Source organism: Drosophila nasuta, chromosome X, assembly GCF_023558535.2.
Source record: "Drosophila nasuta strain 15112-1781.00 chromosome X, ASM2355853v1, whole genome shotgun sequence".
NCBI classification, from domain to species: Eukaryota; Metazoa; Arthropoda; class Insecta; order Diptera; family Drosophilidae; genus Drosophila; species Drosophila nasuta.
In genome coordinates, this window is record NC_083459.1 from 30,686,643 (window position 1) to 30,705,526 (window position 18,884).

At 34.6% G+C, this 18,884-nt stretch overlaps 1 protein-coding gene across 3 annotated transcripts; it reads left to right on the top strand.

The window, feature by feature from the left end:
- The first annotated feature begins 3,194 nt into the window (after positions 1 to 3,194).
- LOC132796839 (clumping factor A-like) lies at positions 3,195 to 8,624 on the top strand. 3 transcript variants are annotated; one of them, XM_060808158.1, is made up of 4 exons: positions 3,195 to 3,293; positions 4,485 to 4,715; positions 4,777 to 4,999; positions 7,593 to 8,624. In XM_060808158.1, the coding sequence occupies exon 4, from the start codon at positions 7,595 to 7,597 to the stop codon at positions 8,480 to 8,482; it is 888 nt and encodes a 295-aa protein (XP_060664141.1). In that variant the 5' UTR covers positions 3,195 to 3,293; positions 4,485 to 4,715; positions 4,777 to 4,999; positions 7,593 to 7,594; the 3' UTR covers positions 8,483 to 8,624. The 3 variants fall into 3 exon arrangements, with proteins under 3 accessions (XP_060664141.1, XP_060664139.1, XP_060664142.1); XM_060808156.1 differs by having other exon boundaries at positions 4,488 to 4,715; XM_060808159.1 differs by having other exon boundaries at positions 4,491 to 4,715.
- Positions 8,625 to 18,884: the final 10,260 nt, after the last annotated feature.

The following is an 18,884-nucleotide window of genomic DNA, read 5'->3' on the forward strand; positions in this document are numbered from 1 at the left end:
TATGCATGTAAATATTTTGTTGTAATTGAAATAGTGCATTTGTTTTTATGAATTGTATGCGAATGCCATTACAAATTATTTTGCAAACGCGTAGAGAAGTGGCAATTAACTGACACCTAATCTGTACAAGATTTGCGCCAAACAAACCAATGATAAAAGAGAGAGAGAGAGATGTGGGGAGGGAGAGAGAGAGAGAGAGAGAGAAGGTTATGAGAGGCAATCTCTATGCATATTTCATGTTCGGAATCGGGTATCAGGAATCTGTTGACTCTTTAATCGATTTAGCAGCTTCGCCTGCTGCAGGCGACACATGAATTAGCCTGACAATAACGTCGATAACAACAACCACAACAACAGCAACAACAACAGGAATTCTCTTCCTCTAACTTGCCAACTTCCCTCAACAACTTCTCGTTTATTTTTTTTTTTTTGCTCCTTCTTCTTCGCCAACAAGTTGTAGATTTTCATTTCGATTTCGATTTCGATTTGAGCTTTCGACTTGCTCTTCGTGTTGTGTCCGTGCCACATCCACAAATTGCCGGCATTTGCATAGAAGTCAGGAGAAGAGTGTGAAACGGGGGCAAGTTTTAGTCGTAATTGTGCTCTACGTTCTTTCTCGCTGCTGCTGCTGCAGTTCAACAACTATCGGATATGCCAGTTCAGCTTTAGCTTCAACTGCAGCTTCAACTGCAACTTGCCACGTTTACGGCGTTGTTTTGTGCTCGATGCCTGTGCGCGACATGAGCACAACTCGAGAGCTGCTGCAATCGATAAATAGCTTTCAGCATTTACTACTTAATATAATCAGCTTTCTGATTTGCCCACCAACAGCTCTACAGCTTGGCCTTTGCTAACAGATGCCCTGCCTACGATTTCAGAGAGAGCGAACGCGAGGAACAATTGTACTTTATGATGCTTCAAAATGAAAACAAGTAAGAAAGTTACAGTCGAGTGTACTCGACTGTGAGATACCCGCTACCCATTTTGAATAACAGAAATATATTTTGCGGTATTTTTCTCAAAACATACCGTATATACTGCAAAAATACTAACAAGTAAGAAAGCTACAGTCGAGTGTGCTCGACTGTGAGATACCCGCTACCCATTTTTAATAAAGTCAAAATATTGCGGTATCATTTTCAAAATATACCGAATGTACTGCAAAAATACTAAAAATATACCAAATGGTATATTTGGTATATCGATACAGTACCGCATTCAAAATATACCATAGACGGCACAATATACCAGATTGTCAGCCAAAGCAACTCAGACCCCCAGTAAGTAGGCGTTTTTGCCCAAACAAAAGTATTTCTTTAATAACTTCCGACAATTTTTATCCGATCGCAACCAAATTTTCAGGAATCACAACTACTGTAGTAATTATTGTAAATACCAAAATTTGCAACTCTAGCTTTAAAATTACGATTGTTATTCGATTTTTTTGATTTGCAGGGGCGGAAAGGGGGCGTGGTAAAAATTTAAAACAAACTTGATCTGCGTGCAAATATAACACATACTGTCGAAAAAAAATTATAGCTCTATCTCTTAAAGTCTCTGAGATCCAGTGTTTCATACGGACAGACGGACAGACGGACATGGCTATATCGTCTCGGCTGTTGGCGCTGATCAAGAATATAAATACTTTATAGGGTCGGAGATGCCTTCTTCTACCTGTTACATACATTTCCTGTCGGCACAAAGTTATAATACCCTTCTACCCTATAAGTAGCGGGTATAAAAACAAATCTATGGAGTAAATTTCTTTTGCTACCAACTGCGTAGAGCATTATTATAACAATATATTATATAAATAATATACTTGATGTAAGAAGACTCTAACTTCAATAAGGAGAACGATCGATTTTTATTGACAGTGTGCCCAGATTGTCAGTTGCAAATGCAATACTCAGCTAATAATATTGCTTTTATGAAAAATGTAAATCAATGCAAATGGGAGAAACTGTTTGTTAAAACCTGAATAAGAGTTAAATATTATTCCAACTAAAGTTAATGAAATAACCATGAAAAAAAGCCACACTCATAGAAAACCTATATGGCATGAATTTTTCAATAGTCAGATCAAATGCTTTGTAATAAAGTTAAAGAGAAGCTGAATGAAATATTAGGAAATTTAAATTAGTTTCATACGAAGTACATAGTAGTCAAAGAAGTCTTCTTGATCATGCTAAAACATTTGTAAATAACAACTAAGAAAGCTACATTCGAATATTCCATAAGGTGCAAAATATACCAGATTTTTAGCCAATTTGTTTTAGATGTCAAAAAGAGTTGATGATAGTTCTTTCCTTGTTTGTTTTTAGATATATGAAATATTGCTTTTCGATTATGAAGTTAACCAAACTTTGTGTCAATATTTTTCTTACAACTTGTATAAAAAAGTGTAAAAAACAAGGACTGCTGAGAAGCAGCAAAAATAATTTTTAGTATGTTTACATACCGCTTTAAAAAGTTATCCAAGTCTATAATTTCAATGCACTTCTTTTTGGCTGTTTTGCAAGATGTTTAACGAAATGAGATTTATATAGTATTATATGCATCCTTAGCACCTCGACCTTTCGACCTCATAGTGCAGTATATTGCATATATACTAAACATATACTATATGTAGTATAAAGAGTGGTAGTTGGCATTAAATTTATACACACAAGTTTGCGCATTTCAACATTTAGCATATTAAATGGGGGCACTGGAGTCGAACTGGACAACAACAATAACAGCAACAACAAATGCGGACGGACTTTGGTTTCTTCTCCTGCTCAGATTCTACGGCTTGTCTGAGTTGTGATTCTCGTCTCGGTGTCGTGCACCCGGATATATATATATATATACATATGTGTGTGTGTGTGTGGACATGCGGATGTTGTGCGATGCTGTTTATGCCTTTTACATTTTCCGCCGTAATGAATTCTATGCGGCAACAAGAACAACAGCAACAACTGTGGCAACTCTGGCAACTCTGGCATGGGAAAGCACAGCGCACTGTGAAATTCTCAACTTCCGCTTTTTGCCGACTTGACAACATGTCTGACCAACATTCATATGTACTACATACGAGTAGTTTACCTCTTTTTGCCAGCTTTAGCTGTCCGTTTCTTCAACTACTTTTTTTTACGAGTAGAACTGAATTTCAATTCAATGCACATAGTTTTCTTTTTTTTATTTGTCATCTGTCTGTGCACAAATCTGTAAAACATTATATATATATTTTTATTAGACCTTTGAAAATCCAAAAATATTTGCTGCAACAAATTCTGAAGAAAGAAAAGAGCGTAAGTCAAATCAGTTTACTTCATTTGTTGATTCTTCTAACATATATTATTATATAAAGTTCTAGTTATTTTTGTATTTTGTAGTTCTCTATTTTCACTTTGTATTAATCGATATGCCGCTTCTCAATCTAGAGTATCACAACTTTGTCGCTTTCTGCCTTATTTTCTGGTTTCTTCTATTTTTTTCTTGTTGCTTTTGATGTCAGGCAAGCTTACAAAAATCTTTGGTGTTTGCAGCTGCCACCGTTGCATGCCTTGTGCTGGCTCAGGCAACTGTCACACACTTAAGCGCATTATGGCCGACATTTGATGCGACTACAACTACAACAAAAACAACAAAAAAGACTACGACTACGACTACGACTACGACTAGAAAAAATAGGGCAAATTAAACAAATTTAATAAAAGAGCAAGCTAGTTGATGTGACTTCTATTAAAGACTGTTTAAAAATTAATATTATAAGAGCTAAGCTTATTAATTAATATTTGCACTTATCTTGAACAAATCGAAAAAAAGCTTTGTAGTTCAAATTGTTTCCACATCAATATTAGCCATATCATTAGTTTTTATATTACCATTACAACTTATCATTGTATTACCATTAACATTGACATTAGTATTAACATTAGCATTATCATTTAAATGGTCATTGACATTACCATTAATATTTTCATTCGCATTAGAATTGAAATTAGCTTTGGAATCAATAGTAGTAAAATTTGTTTTGATATCTATATTAGTATTTTCATTAGACTGTTACTTAGCAGTGCTATTAGTATTTGCATTACAATTAACATTATTAAAATTTATTCAAATAGCAGCAAAATTCTTTAATACTCACAGTATTTGCATTGAACTTTGTATTAGCATTAGCATTTCTATTACTATTTGCATTACGATTAACATTAGTATTAATATTGGATCTAAAATTACTTCAAATACCAATAAAATTATTCAAATACAAATATTAGTATTATTTAAGTACAAATATTGGTATTTTCATTCGAATTAAGCATTGGTAATTGCATTGATCGTAGTGAAATTGGTAGTAAAATTAATTTAATATAAAAAAATATTGACCTTACCAATTAATTATTGCAACAACCATATAATGGTTATATAAATTCATTTAAATGGCGTTCTCATTATAATTATGATTAATTTTCTAATCAACTCATTACTTCTGAAAGAAGCAGCTACATCGCAACATCGTAGCAATCTCAAGGGCTTTCCGGAACAGAATCTCTCAGAATCAACTTGGCGTTGAACTATTTTTTTTATCGTGTATCACATCAAAATTCAGTTAGAGTTTCAGTGAGTCTCAAACCGGGACTCTCGCCCATTAAGTAATTGCCAATTTATTCATATCACTTGAGCGAATACGATTCCAAAAGAACAACAACGAGAAAACAAAGTTTCAGGTAAGTAAATAACAATTTGATTTACTTTAACCGATTTGAGTTGACTCCCGGCAATTTTCAGAGAGACAAAGAGAGAGAGAGAGAGAGAGAGAGAGAGAGCGAGAGCGAAAACGGAAGAAAGAGAGAGAGAGTGAGAGTGAGCTGGAGATCGAGAGTGTGATTGAAGAATTGATGGATTTTGCCTTACGCGAAACAACTCTCTCTCTCTCTTATTGTTTTTTTCTTCTTTTTACATAATTAACTATTCCAAATTTTAAGTTAAGTGGCGACCCAAAAAGCACTCGGTAAGTGAAAGTACGACTTGATTTTCAGTTTAAAGGTGAATTGTTCGCTAACACTTTAGTGGCCAGGCAAAGGCAAGCACATTGTCACAGGACCTGCTGACTTTTCCACGGCATCGTGCATTGTGTGTCGTCCGTTTCGCCAGTTCGCATCCGTGGCAACAAAAAAAGAAAATATTAAAATAAATTTGAATAAAAATGTCTGCAAAGATTAAATCGCCATGAGCCGCGTCCTCGCCGTCGTCGTCGTTGTCCTCGTCGTCTGCAATTCCCAGACGTTTTCTCATTCTCCTGTTGCCTTTGCCTTTTTTATACCCGCTACCCATAGGGTAGAAGGGTATTATATCTTTGTGGCGGCAGGAAATGTATGTAACAGGTAGAAGAAGGCATCTCCGACCCTATAAAAAATATATATTCTTGATCAGCGTCAACAGCCGAGACGATATAGCCATGTCCGTCTGTCCGTCTGTGTGTCTGTCCGTCTGTCCGTCTGTCCGTATGAAACACTGAATCTCAGAGACTATAAGAGATAGAGCTATAATTTTTTTTCGACAGCATTTGTTATATTTGCACGCAGATCAAGTTTGTTTCAAATGTTTAGCACGCCCACTTCCGCCCCCGCAAATCAAAAAAATCGAATAACAAGCGTAATTTTAAAGCTAGAGTTACGAATTTTGGTATATGGAAAATTTGGTTTCGATCGGATAAAAATTGTCGGAAGTTATTAAAGAAATACTTTTGTTTGGGCAAAAACGCCTACTTACTGGGGGTCTGAGTTGCTTTGGACGACAATCTGGTATATTGTGCCGTCTATGGTATATTTTGAATGGTGTACTATATTGATATACCAAATATACCATTTGGTATATTTTCAGTATTTTTGCAATATTTTTGGTATATGTTGAGAATAATACCGCAATATTTTGCCTTTATTAAAAATGGGTAGCGGGTATCTCACAGTCGAGTACACTCGACTGTAGCTTTCTTACTTGTTTTTTGTGTACTCTCTCTCTCTACCCCTTTTTTTTTGGATGGGGAGGTTTTGGCTTATAGTTGTGGCGTCAGTTTCTTCCTGAGGCTCCTGTTCGTTGGCCTGGCAAAAATAATGCGTATCCGTTGCGGATTCTCTGCTTCGGTCACTCTCTCTCTCTCTCTCTCTCTCTCTCTCTCTCTCTCACGTCCCCCTCCTCTGTCAGCCTCTTAATTTGTTTATTTGATTGCTGTTGCCATTGCTGTTGCTGTTCCTGTTTGCTGTTGCTGCTGCTGTGCGTTGTGCGTTGTCGCTTTCACCTTTAAACAATTCCATTTATAAGCGGCGACAAATTTCAGTTTTTATTACTTTCGTTGTCAACTTTGTTGTGTGCGGCCAACCCGCAAGGCATCTCTTTTTACTTTTTTTTGTTTTTTGTTTTTTTTTTGTTTTTGGTTTTCGTGGACATAACAATAAATAAGTTAATTTAAATACAATAAACACAATTGAAGCTGTCAGCGCCGTGTTGGACAACAACTGCAATCGAAACATTAACGCAACTACTTAGCACACAGCTGAAAGAGATACTTTCTGTATCTCTCAGATACAATATCCGATGGCAACTTTGCAGACACTTTAAGCCCAAATTATATCGAATAACTTTTGATTTTATTCTGAGACGTGGTTTAAGGCGACCTTTGCAAACATTTACTTATTGTATCTTAGATTAAAAATCATTCGTCAATTAATTTGGTATTAGTTAAAATTCAAGTCAAAGAACAATATAAAAGATAAACCTTAACTACTTTAGTTGAATAAATATATAATAAGAGAAAATAGAAAATAAAATAAAATTACTTTATGGTATATTTTGAATGTAGTACTATATCAATATACCAAATATATTTTTAGTTTTTTTTGCGGTATATTACTTAAGTGTATTGGTTTATCATCAAATATTAATATACTAAATATACCATTCTGTATATTTTTTTTTTAGTATTTTTTCATTTGGTATGTTTTTTTAAAATTAAATACCGCACTTATATGCTTTTATTCCCATATTTTGCACCCTATGGTATATTATGAATGTATCACTATTGCAATATGCCAAATAAAATATTTGGCACATTTTCAGTATTTTTTCGGTATATTTAAAAATTATTCATAAGGGGGTAGCACACTCAACTGTAGCTTTCTGACATATTCCATTATATATACGTTTCACCACATGGCGTATACGTATTTTATATACCATTCGGTATATTTTTAGTATTTTTTCATTTGGTATATTAAAATTATATTATATTAAAATTAAATACCGCACTTATATGCTTTTATTCCTATAGTTTGCATATTTTGCACCCTATGGTATATTATGAATGCAATATACCAAATAAAATATTTGGTACATCTTCAGTATTTTTTTGGTATATTTAAAAATTATTCATAAGGGGGTAGCACACTCAACTGTAGCTCTCTGACATATTCCATTATATATACGTTTTACCACATGGCGTATACGTATTTTGCCTCTTCGTATTGTTCATATGTATTCCTGTCGCTCTCTATCTCATTCTCTATCTCTCTCTCTCTCTCTGTCTCTCTCTTTGTACCTTTCAACAGTTATGAACAACACATTTGCCACGCTGAGCGATGAGGAGTTGGAGGAGAACGGAAAGCTGTATGGCATCGTTGAGGTGGATCAACTGCGAAGCACGTGGAAGGCGCGCAAGTTTCCGATCGAGGTGCCGACGACTTTGATGCAGAGCGGCCTGTTGCCATCGATATTCGACTGGCCGCTGTTGGGGGAGCTGATGCCGATGGAGCAGGCGATGGGTGAAGCGATGCTGCAGCAGCGGATCAACGATTTGGAGCTGTTGAACAGCTTGACGACATCGCTGCAGCGCATCGAGATCAGTGCGGAGCCGGACATTGGCATCGATGTGGTTGTGGGGCGTCCCAGTTACAATGTTCTGGTGCAGGATAATGGCAGCATTTTGGTCAAGGAGCTGCCCAGCCTGCACATCCATGTCTACGCTGTGGAGTCGCGAGCAGCCGCTGGACACGAATGCGCGCCATCGATGCTGCCATCGGCATCGCCATCGGCATCGGAACAAAGTGCGAAGATAACAATGACAACAACAGCAACAACAACAACAAAGAGACGAGAAGAGGAACAGCAGCAAGAGGAAGCACAGAACACAGTGGAAAATGATGATGAAGAACAACAATTACAACAAGATGTGAACGATGAACTCGACGACACGAAATATAAAGAGCATCAGGATAAAACATTGGATTATCATTTAACATCATCGTTGGACCCCGATACCGATACAAATACCGATAACGACAGCGATAAAGATAACGACAACGATAACGATAACGATACCGATATGCTGACCGACGACGAATCGGAGGAACAAAGCGGCGACATTAAGCTGCATCGTCGCATGTCCTTTTGGATGCGTGTCGGGCATTTTTTGCGCCAGAATATTCCGCGTCTCAATTAGACTCACACACACAGACAGACACACATACACGCACACACAAACAGACTTTGCAATTATTTGTTCGTTACAACATCGATCGACAAACACAATTTCTGTAATTTCCAACAATTTGTTCATTGAATAAAACACAAATGAAAACGCGCCTCCCAACCGCCCCTTACCCCTCACCAACCACATCAAAACACACAATTTGCCGTCTTTTTTTTTATACCCGCTACCTACATATAGGGTAGATGGTATGGTATATACAATACTTTTTGGTATATTTTCTACACTGTGGTATATTTTACTATATCAATATACCAAATATAGCAATCGGTATCTAAGTATTTTTTGCGGTTAATTAAATTAGCACTTCATAATATCATCAAATATACCTAAAATGGCACTCAGTATATTTGTAGTATTTTTGTGGTATATTAATTTGATGTATTTTAAGATTAACATTGCATCATTGACATATTTTAATATTTTTGTGATATATAAGCTCGGTATATTTCAAGAATTATACCAATACTTTTTGGTATATTTTACCATATCAATATACCAAATATAGCAATCGGTATTTAAGTATTTTTGCGGTTAATTAAATTAGCACTTCATAAATATACCTAAAATGGCACTCAGTATATTTGTAGTATTTTTGTGGTATATTAATTTGATGTATTTTAAGATTAACATTGCATCATTGATATATTTTAATATTTTTGTGATATATAAATTCGGTATATTTCACGATATATCTGAGTATTTTTGTGGTATATTAAATTGGTATACTTTAAGAATAATACCGCACTGTAACGGGTATCTCCGAGTCGAGCACACTCCACTTGCTTATTTTGTTTTCTTGGCAACAAACTATTTAACTATTCAACTATTTCGCTATGCGCAATGCAAATCGCTTGGAAAAATGCCCCGAAATCGAAAGATGCCGCCCGGAAAAACCACTTGGCGGAAAAGTGTGTAAAGAAATTGAAATGCAAAAAAAAAAAAAATGGCACAAAAAAAAAGAAAGAAAAGCGAATACAAACCGTTCGCTTTTTACGCTCAAGCGCATCATCATCGAGCTCAACTAGCGGCAAAATCCTTGTTGCAACAACACGACAAAGCCTCCAATGTCTTCCCTTCTCTCCTCACTCCTCATACCCCACCTCCTCTTCCTCCTCTATCTGTGCTTCTCTTGGGCAACTCGACAACAGTTCGCTGCCCGCAGCTACTCAAGTGCAATCAGCGTTGAGCTGAGCAAGCCAAAGAATCAATTCAATTACGAGATAACTGCCACAGTGATTTTCCCGCTTTAAAAATAATCTGCAAAATACGCCAAGAGCCCGAAAAAATGTAATTTCTAATTCTAATTATTATTGAAAAGTTGAGAATAAGTAAAACATAAATAAAATGTGACGAGGTAGTAATTATCACGCTCTAAGTTTTATGAGACATCATTTTTGTATTTAGTGAAAATAATAATAAAAAAGAGTCGATGGCCTTAGTTGCTAGCACTCCCTTCTTTTAGTTATTATATTATTATATTATTATTATAATAATTAACATGTAAATAAATAATTAATAATAGAAAAAGGAATAAAAAATTAAGACGGCTATCCATTTTCAATAAACTTAGTATTATTCAGAGTAAATATTGCAAAAAAAAATTACAAAAATTAATCAAAAGGCAGTATTTTGTATATCTACGTAGTACTACAAAAATTATACCATACACTACAAAATATACTATACTTTTGTAGTAGCAACTAAGACCCGACTGAAGCTGAATTTCTATAGGTATTGAGAATATTATAACTTTATTGATTGCATATTTTATTTCTTTGTGCTCTCTAATGTCTAGAAAAATATACCATAGACTACAAAATATACTATACTTTTGTAGTAGCAACTGAGAGCCGACTGAAGCTGAATTTCTATAGGTATTGAGAATATTATAACATTATTGATTGCATATTTTATTTCTTTCTGCTCTCCAATATCTAGCAAAATATACCATAGACTACAAAATATACTATGCTGCCAACCCAAGTAACAGAGACCCGTATATTATTACTTCAGTTATTGCATACTCGTATTTTGAAAGTTGTGCTCTCAAAATTCTACCAAAATTTGCAATGCATAAAACTTGTAATTGAAACTTAAAGCCTATTGCATAATATTGTATTTATGCAGAGATTTTTTCAAACTTTGCATTCCTTTTCCCGCTTATCCTACTATTCTGTATGTTATTTATTTTTTATTGTCGCGACTTTCACCCGAGCAGAATTCAGGGATCGGGATCGGCGATGGCATTGAGGGATTGAGGGATTGAGGGTGGCAAATGTGCATAAGATAAATGGAGCACAAAACGCTTTGAGGCAACATTAAATGGCAACGATGCCCCAGTCGACGGGTTGCCGAGTCTGCCACAGACAGTGGCGCCACCTGCCGCTGGGTGGCCCCATAAAAAGTCATTCACTAATGGCTCGTCAGTGCAGCAGCAACTGAAATGTGTGCGAGAGAGAGAGAGAGCGAATGAGTGAGGCCTATGGAGCGTTGAATGGAGTGCTACATATGACATGGTCTGGCCATTTCCATTTCCATTTCCATTTGTATTTGCTCTTCTATTGGCAACATGTGGCGCTTTTATTAAAAATTCATTTGCTCATATTACACAAGCACACACACACACACACACACAAACTAGAGCAGACATAACGGGATCGTTGAGCGGTCGCAACTTTCAAACTTTCCAACTGCAACTCATGTCTCATGTCTGGTCTCATCTTGGTGCTTGGTGTACTATATGGCCCGCCCTTTGACCTTCAGCAGCTGCCACATTTTACGAGCACTGCAAATTCTTTGAGCATTTATCTGACTGCGGCGGCCATTTCCATTTGGCCACCATCACGCAAATTCCCGAAACTCACTTCATTTTTCCTCGCATTTCTTTTTTTTCCGCTGCCGTTTTCATTGCATTTTTTGCCATGCAGACTTTTAAAAGTATTTTGACCCGCATTCGTCAAACAGAAAAAAAAAAATAAATAACAAAAACTGCTGATGGATTACTTTAATACCAGCGACTATATGCATTTAACAATTGCCTCAGAAAATTCTTATAAGCTAATGTAGAGCGGGAGACTTGAAGGTAAATAAAGAAATTTCAAGAGCTGCTTTAATACAAATTAGACAATTTTGTTTGTATAATATTTAAAGGAAATATAATTATGTTCTACAGTGTCTAAGATTCCATTATAATAAATAAATGGAACTAAATTTATAATGTATAGCAATTATAGAATTTTTGTCGATTTTTGTCAATATTAATATGAATATTAAGTTTTAGAATAAATAACATATATATATATATAAAGATATATGCATTTAAATTTAGTTAATGTGACACACTAATTTGTAATAACTAGTTTCATAAAGTAATGCCGAAAAGATACTTAAATATACCAAAACTTATATTGAGTATATTGATAGATAGAATTAAACTATAATATATATTTGGTATATCGGTATATAATAGTATACCATGATATATATTTCGTATTTTGATAGTCTAATAGATAATTCGCAATAAATATTTTTATGAAGTAGTACAAAAAAAAAATACTGAAATATACCAAAACATATATCTGGTATATTAATAGTCTCAAAAATTGTTTGCTTTAACTACTTTGCTGAAGTAGTACCGAAAGGAAATACTAAAATATACCAAAATATATATTTGGTATATTAGTAGTCTAAGAGATCTTAATACATTTTAATATTTAAAAAATACTGAAATATACCAAAATATATATTTGGTATATTAATAGTCTCAAAAATTGTTTGCTTTAACTACTTTGCTGAAGTAGTATCGAAAGGAAATACTGAAATATACCAAAATATATATTTGGTATATTGGTAGTCTCAGATATTATTTGATGAAGTAGCACCGAAAGGAAATACTAAAATATACCAAAATACATATTTGGTATATTGGTAGTCTAAGAGATCTTAATATATTCTAATATTTAAAAAAAAATACTGAAATATTCCAAAATATAGTATATATAGTTTCAAAAATGCTTTGCTTTAACTACTTTGCTGAAGTAGTACCGAAAGGATATACTAAATATACCAAAATATATATTTGGTCTTAATATATTCTAATATTTTATACTTTAACATCGATAAAAAGAAATAAAATTGCGTATTTAGCGAATTTATTGAACAGGCAAGATTTAATAGAACTTTACGAAAGCAGATTAAAGAGCAAATACGTAGAAAAGTGCAAAAGTTGCGGAAAATCAGCAGAGGCGGAAAAAGAGAGAGAGAGAGAGAGAGAGAGAGAGAGAGAGAGAGAGAGAGAGAGCAAAGACAGAAAGATAAAACTGATATGGAGCTGGGTGTAAATCTGGTATTTGGCTTATTTGTTACACACGTAACGTTGCACAGCGGAGGAGGGGAAAGAGGGGAAAGCTGGCAAAAACGCAAATATTTTCTATGTTGGTCAAGTCGAGTGAATTTGTTGAGTGTCCCTGGCACCAAAATGCCAAATGAAGTGGAAGCAAGGAATTTCACACAATGTGAACCGAGCACAAGTCCTGTTTCCCTGTTTCCCTGTTCCCCCTTCCCATCCCTTGCCTCCTCTGCCCAGAGCAGACACACATGTGATTGTGAATGATGGAGGATGAGCAAATAAGCCAACAAATAAACAGGCAAACAAACAAATAATACCAAACGAAACGAAACGAAACGAGCAGCCAACAAACACACACACACACACACACATACATAGAAAAAATGTGGCAAGAAAGTATAGAGCAGGAGGAGGAGGCTGAAGAGGGGAAGGGGAAGTGCAGGAAGTGTGTGGGCAACAAGTGGAAAGTGAAGTTTGACTGAGGTGAGTGTTGTCGTGGCTTTGACTGCAAGAATTTTTACTCGAAAATCACATAAACTGAGTGTGTGACGACTCGTTAGAGTGCCATTGTAGTGCTCTCCACTCAGCCACGCCCACATTAGCACTGCCTCCTGCCTACAGCCTCTGCATCTGCCTTTGACTGACACCAACAAAAACCTTCACACACATACTTCATTATCACGCTTTCGTGACACGAAACACTTTATTATCGCATCAAAAGAGATTTTCAACTCTCTCTTTCTCTCTCTTCTCATATGCTTGAGCAACATTTGAGCTAAGAACCTGAGAAGACAATCAGCAGACGTATAAAGAACATCAATTAAATCACAACAAACCTCAGCAGTAGATTTAAATTTTTCGAATTAAATGAAAAACAAAAAAATAAAGTTTTTATGTTTGTTTTCGGAAAAAGAAATTTGTAAATTTGTTTTGTTAATTTCGACGATTCTTTCAGATTTCGATTTCATGCAAAGTTAGTATATACTGAAATATGCATGCAAAGTTAGTAAATACTGAAAAAATATATATTTTCATTGTTTCACTGTCATTAATTTTTAATTTACTAAAAAGCTGTTTCTGTTTGTCTTCGGCATACGAAAATTGTAAATTTTATGTTGCTTAGCCATCTTCCATATTGGCTTATATACTGATATAAAACAAATACTGAAATGTGGTCAAAAAAAAGTAATATGCAAAACACTGTTCTTAATATAATAAAAATACAATTTTAAGTGCCTTTGAAAAACAACTTTAAGTTAATATACAATTTTTGTGAAATACTGTTTAAATGTGTTTTACTTAATATACATTTCTTGAAAGTTGACAACTCTAGACCGAAAATATATTCTTGACAACTTCAATTTGACAAAAAATATTTCACTCGAAAAAGTTGCTACAATTTTTCATAAAAAAAAAAAATAACTCTTTTTACATCCAAAATGTCTGAAGACGATTCCAATTTGGTAACTTGCTATGAATATTACGTTTTTAAATTAGCTCAGTTTCTTTTGCTGCTTTGCGGAGTAACTGATATTCAGATTGCTGTCAATGTTTCACTTTGGATGCAAATTGCGATTATGATTATTATTGACGTGGCAGGATTCGTCATTGGAAAGTATTATATTTATATTTATATAGATAAATACAAACAATTTATAAGCGGTAAGTCTTGTTGAAGTCTTTTCAAAAGTTGAACTTATTTTTATCGTAACATTTTATTTTTATTGATTTTTAGTATAAAGAGAAGATAATGTATATAATTTCATAGATAATGTAACACAACCGAAGTCGAATCTATCGAATAACAGTAAACAATAAACAATGCGAAGAAATGCTTAAAGTTTGTTTGATTTTTTTTATTCAAGGCAAAACTGAAGTTAACTTTATTTATTCGCTAGCTGTCTAAACTTAAATAAATATCTAATATATAAACAAAAAAAGTTTTGTTTTCGAAATGAATTTTTCAAAAAAGTTGTTCACTTTTCTTGGCAATGTTTTGAAAATGTGAAACCTATGAAATTATTACAAATGTTTGGGACACGCAACCATCTCTAGTGTTTATGTATAGCAAACAAGAAATAAGCAAAATTGTGAAAGAGATGAAGCGATTTATTGTCCTTCGCATTCTGCAATTTTCACACTTTCACACAAAACAACAAAGCGCAATGCGAATGCGAATGCGTTCAGCCCTCAACGGACATGTGTAGCTTCCTACCTTTCGCATGCTGGCAGGACGAAGGACTAAGGACGAAGGACGACCGCAACTTTAGCTGTCTGTCAAATATGCTAGTGAAATATTTCAAATTGTGGCTGCTGTACAAAGAACAACAACAACAACTGTTTGGGGACGTTGCCTTTAAAATTGGCAAGCCACCGTTTGAGGTATGCGTTGCTGTATTCATTTCATTTATTTATTTGGTATTCAAAACGCAGGTCGCCTTCCTTGTCTTGCCAGGCCAAAAATTTCATTATTTTGCACCTTTTGTTGTGTGCATTTTTAAAGCAAATCCTCGAGAACAGCAACAACAAAAAAAATGAAAACTCTTCAATTATTAATTTTCACGCTGCTTCTCTTCATTTTCATTTTCATTTCCCTACTTTTCTGTTGTTGTTTGTTTTATTTTTCAAGACAATGAATGAAATGAGTATCCGCGTAGTAGGCGTTGTAAAGATGCGAGTACTCACACTTTTACTGCAGCCTACTACAATTGTCTACAATTTTCACACTTCATAAGTCAACGAAATGTATTCAGTTGCTTTGCCAGCTTTATGGCCAACAACTCAAAATGTTGCACTGCATAATACGCGAATTATTCACATGGCTAATACTTGTAGCATTGCGGCTTTATTATCAATTTAGCACACGAGCTGATGCTTTAGAGTCACTTTAAGATAATTTGGATCATACAATGGTATATCGATATACCAACTATAGCTATTGGTATTTTGACAGTATTTTTGGGGATATTGTTTTGGTATATTTAAATATAAATACCCTAATGTTTTGCACAATTGACTGTAGCAATAATACTATAACGAAATACGAAATGTAGCCTTTGGAATATTTATTGAGTATTTTTTCGGTATATTTTGTTAGTATATTTGAATAATAATACCCCAATGCTGTGAACACTTTACTGTAGCTCTAAAACTATAATAATATATCAAAAAAATCTTTTGGTATATTTCTTTTAGTATATTTTTCGGTATATTACTTTGGTATTTTTTAAATAATGATACCGCAATGTTTCGCACACTTGACTGTAGCAATAATACTAAAACGAAATACGAAATACTGCCTTTGGAATATTATGTTGAGTATTTTTTCGGTATATTATGTTGGTATATTAGAATATTAATACCCCAATGCTGTGAACACTTTACTGTAGCTCTAATACTATAACGGTATATCAAAAAAAAATCTTTTGGTATATGTTTTTTAGTATATTTTTCGGTATATTACTTTGGTATTTTTAAATAATACTACCAACAACAACAATGCACACTTAACTGTTGCGTTAATACTATAACGATATACCAAATATAGCCTTTGAAATATTATGTTGAGTATTTTTTCGGTATATAGAATTATGTTAAAATATATATGAATATTAATACCCCAATGTTGGGAACACTTTATCATCAAATCCATTGGTATATTTTTTGTAGTATAATTTTCGGTATATTTTCAATTTACTGCAATAGTTTGCACACTTGACTGTAGCTTTCCTATATGATTTTTGGTTAGTTTTCTTTGTGTGAATTTTAGAAACTCGATAAATAGTAAATATTTTCCAATTTTTCAGATATATAAGCAAGTTTGAAAATTGCAGTTTCTATAATAAGTACAGCTTTTTAAATAAGAAAGTTTTAATAGGCGGACAGACAGACAGACGAAATATGCTAATAAGAAATATTTTTATAATAGTATTTTAGAAATCTTTGCTAATTACAAAGGTTTTTGAAGTTTTTCTATTATAATTATATATTAATTGGAATGCTTAGATTGCATTTTCGGAATATTTGCTACTTACGAATATTTCATTTTCAATTGATAAAATAAAATGCTGAAATAGCTTAACGCAATTTCCGATACACACTAAACTATACATTTAAATCGACTTTGCTAGCTTTTGCCGCTCTTCTCTTCTCTTCTCTTCTCTTCTCTTGTATTCTATTCTTATCTCTAGCGACCCTTTCGCCTACACGCGTGTCCATTTTTGTGAGATGGGGGCATGGTGGGGTGGATTGAGTGAGTAGCTTACGAGTTGGGATAGGGCCAAAAATGTGCAAGTAAAAATCAATTTAAGTCAAAATTAGATTTTCAAAATCAACAATACAAGGCACAACACACACACACACACATACACACGCACACACATGGCTGACTACAAGAATATTAGCGAAAAAGAGAGAGGGAGAGAGAGTCATGACGTCGCCCTCTCTCCTTCTCTCTCGTTGGCCTTCTTTTGTTAGCGCCACGTAACCCACACGCAAAGTTTAAATATGAGTTTGGAAAAAAGTTTTCTGAGGCGTAAATATTTTGTGGCAGCCTGGCTGCCTGACTGCCTGACTGCCTGGAATCCATCCTGGCATCCCGGCCATCTCCAACTCCGTCTGCCCCCCAACAAAACCAAAAAAAAAGGACCCAAGGAGCAAGGCCTGCGAGACTTCGACTCGAAGGCTGAAGCCGAAAACCGAAAGCCAAAAGCATTGGAGACTGGGTCTGTTTATCCTTTATGCGCGGCACACTTTCAGCCAGCGCACGAAAACTGCCGTTCTCAGTGTTTGATTTATGCCGGTTGAATTTTAAAATTCTTCCTCCAACAACGCCAACAACAACAACAATAGAGAAACAAAAATAAACCATTTATCAATATGCCGAAATTGAAATACTCTACGATGCCGATGATGAATGGCAAGTATGCGAGTAACTTTTATGACTTTTGCACTCCACACACACACAAGCAGCGAACTTGTGACTGAAGGTCAAAAGTAATTATTAACTGGTCGTTAATGTTGTAATAGTTGTTGTACAAAAAATACGCATTAATAATACACAGAATTAAGAATTGTTTACTCATTTTAAATAAAAGCTAAGCAGTGCTGTACTATTATAAAATATATATACTGCAAAAATACCTAAACATACACAATGTCAATATTTCGTAGCTTCATTGTACTACATTCAAAATATACCACAAAGTGTAAAATATACTAGATTGTCAGCTAAAGCAATTAAGAGCCAAGAGCCATAGAAAAAATAATTTCTTAAAACCCTTTTAAATAATTAATGCATTTGAATTTATGAGTTGACAAAATAATAAACATTAGTTGAACCGTTGGTACTACATTTAAATGCAGTAAATTTCATATTGAGGAATTTATATTTAGAAAAAATACGTGAAGTCGAAAGCCTTTCTCTTTTCTGTAAATTGAATTTAGTATTTAATAGTTGGTATTTAGTTCTTAGAATTAATCAAAATAGTAGGAACTAAAAGTATGCAACACAGAGATTGATAAATTACAAAAAAAAAAAATAAAACACAAATGTAAATTTTTCTTTGAAGCTTTGACAAAATGTCTGTCCAAAGCAAAATGCTCTTTCTAAGCGCATCGAAAAAAGGGAGCAGAAAAACAAGCACACGCCAAATCCGATTAAGTTTTCAGCGTTCGTGTTTTTTACTACGAAAAAAAGGAGCAGTCACCCCTGAACCCCCTGTGAGGGGAATGGGAGTGAATGGGGGAATGATGTGTGGCAAAGAGTTTTACAAAAGATCAAAAACTTGCAGCATTTTCAATCTTAAGACAACGTTGTATCGTGTATGGACGCCGCCGCTCGTTGTTTCCCCTTGACCCCTCCTCCAAACCTGACCTGAAGAGATGGGCTCGGAGAGACCCCGAAAAACGCGATAGCGAAAGCGAAAGGATTCAATTTGCTGAGTGGCAAAAGAACTTCACGCACGCCACGTCAACATCAACATCAACAACAAATCAAAGCCT

Coding starts and splice junctions, on each gene's coding strand:
- LOC132796839 (XM_060808158.1), top strand. CDS start 7,595: ATGAACAACACATTTGCCACGCTGAGCGATGAGGAGTTGGAGGAGAAC.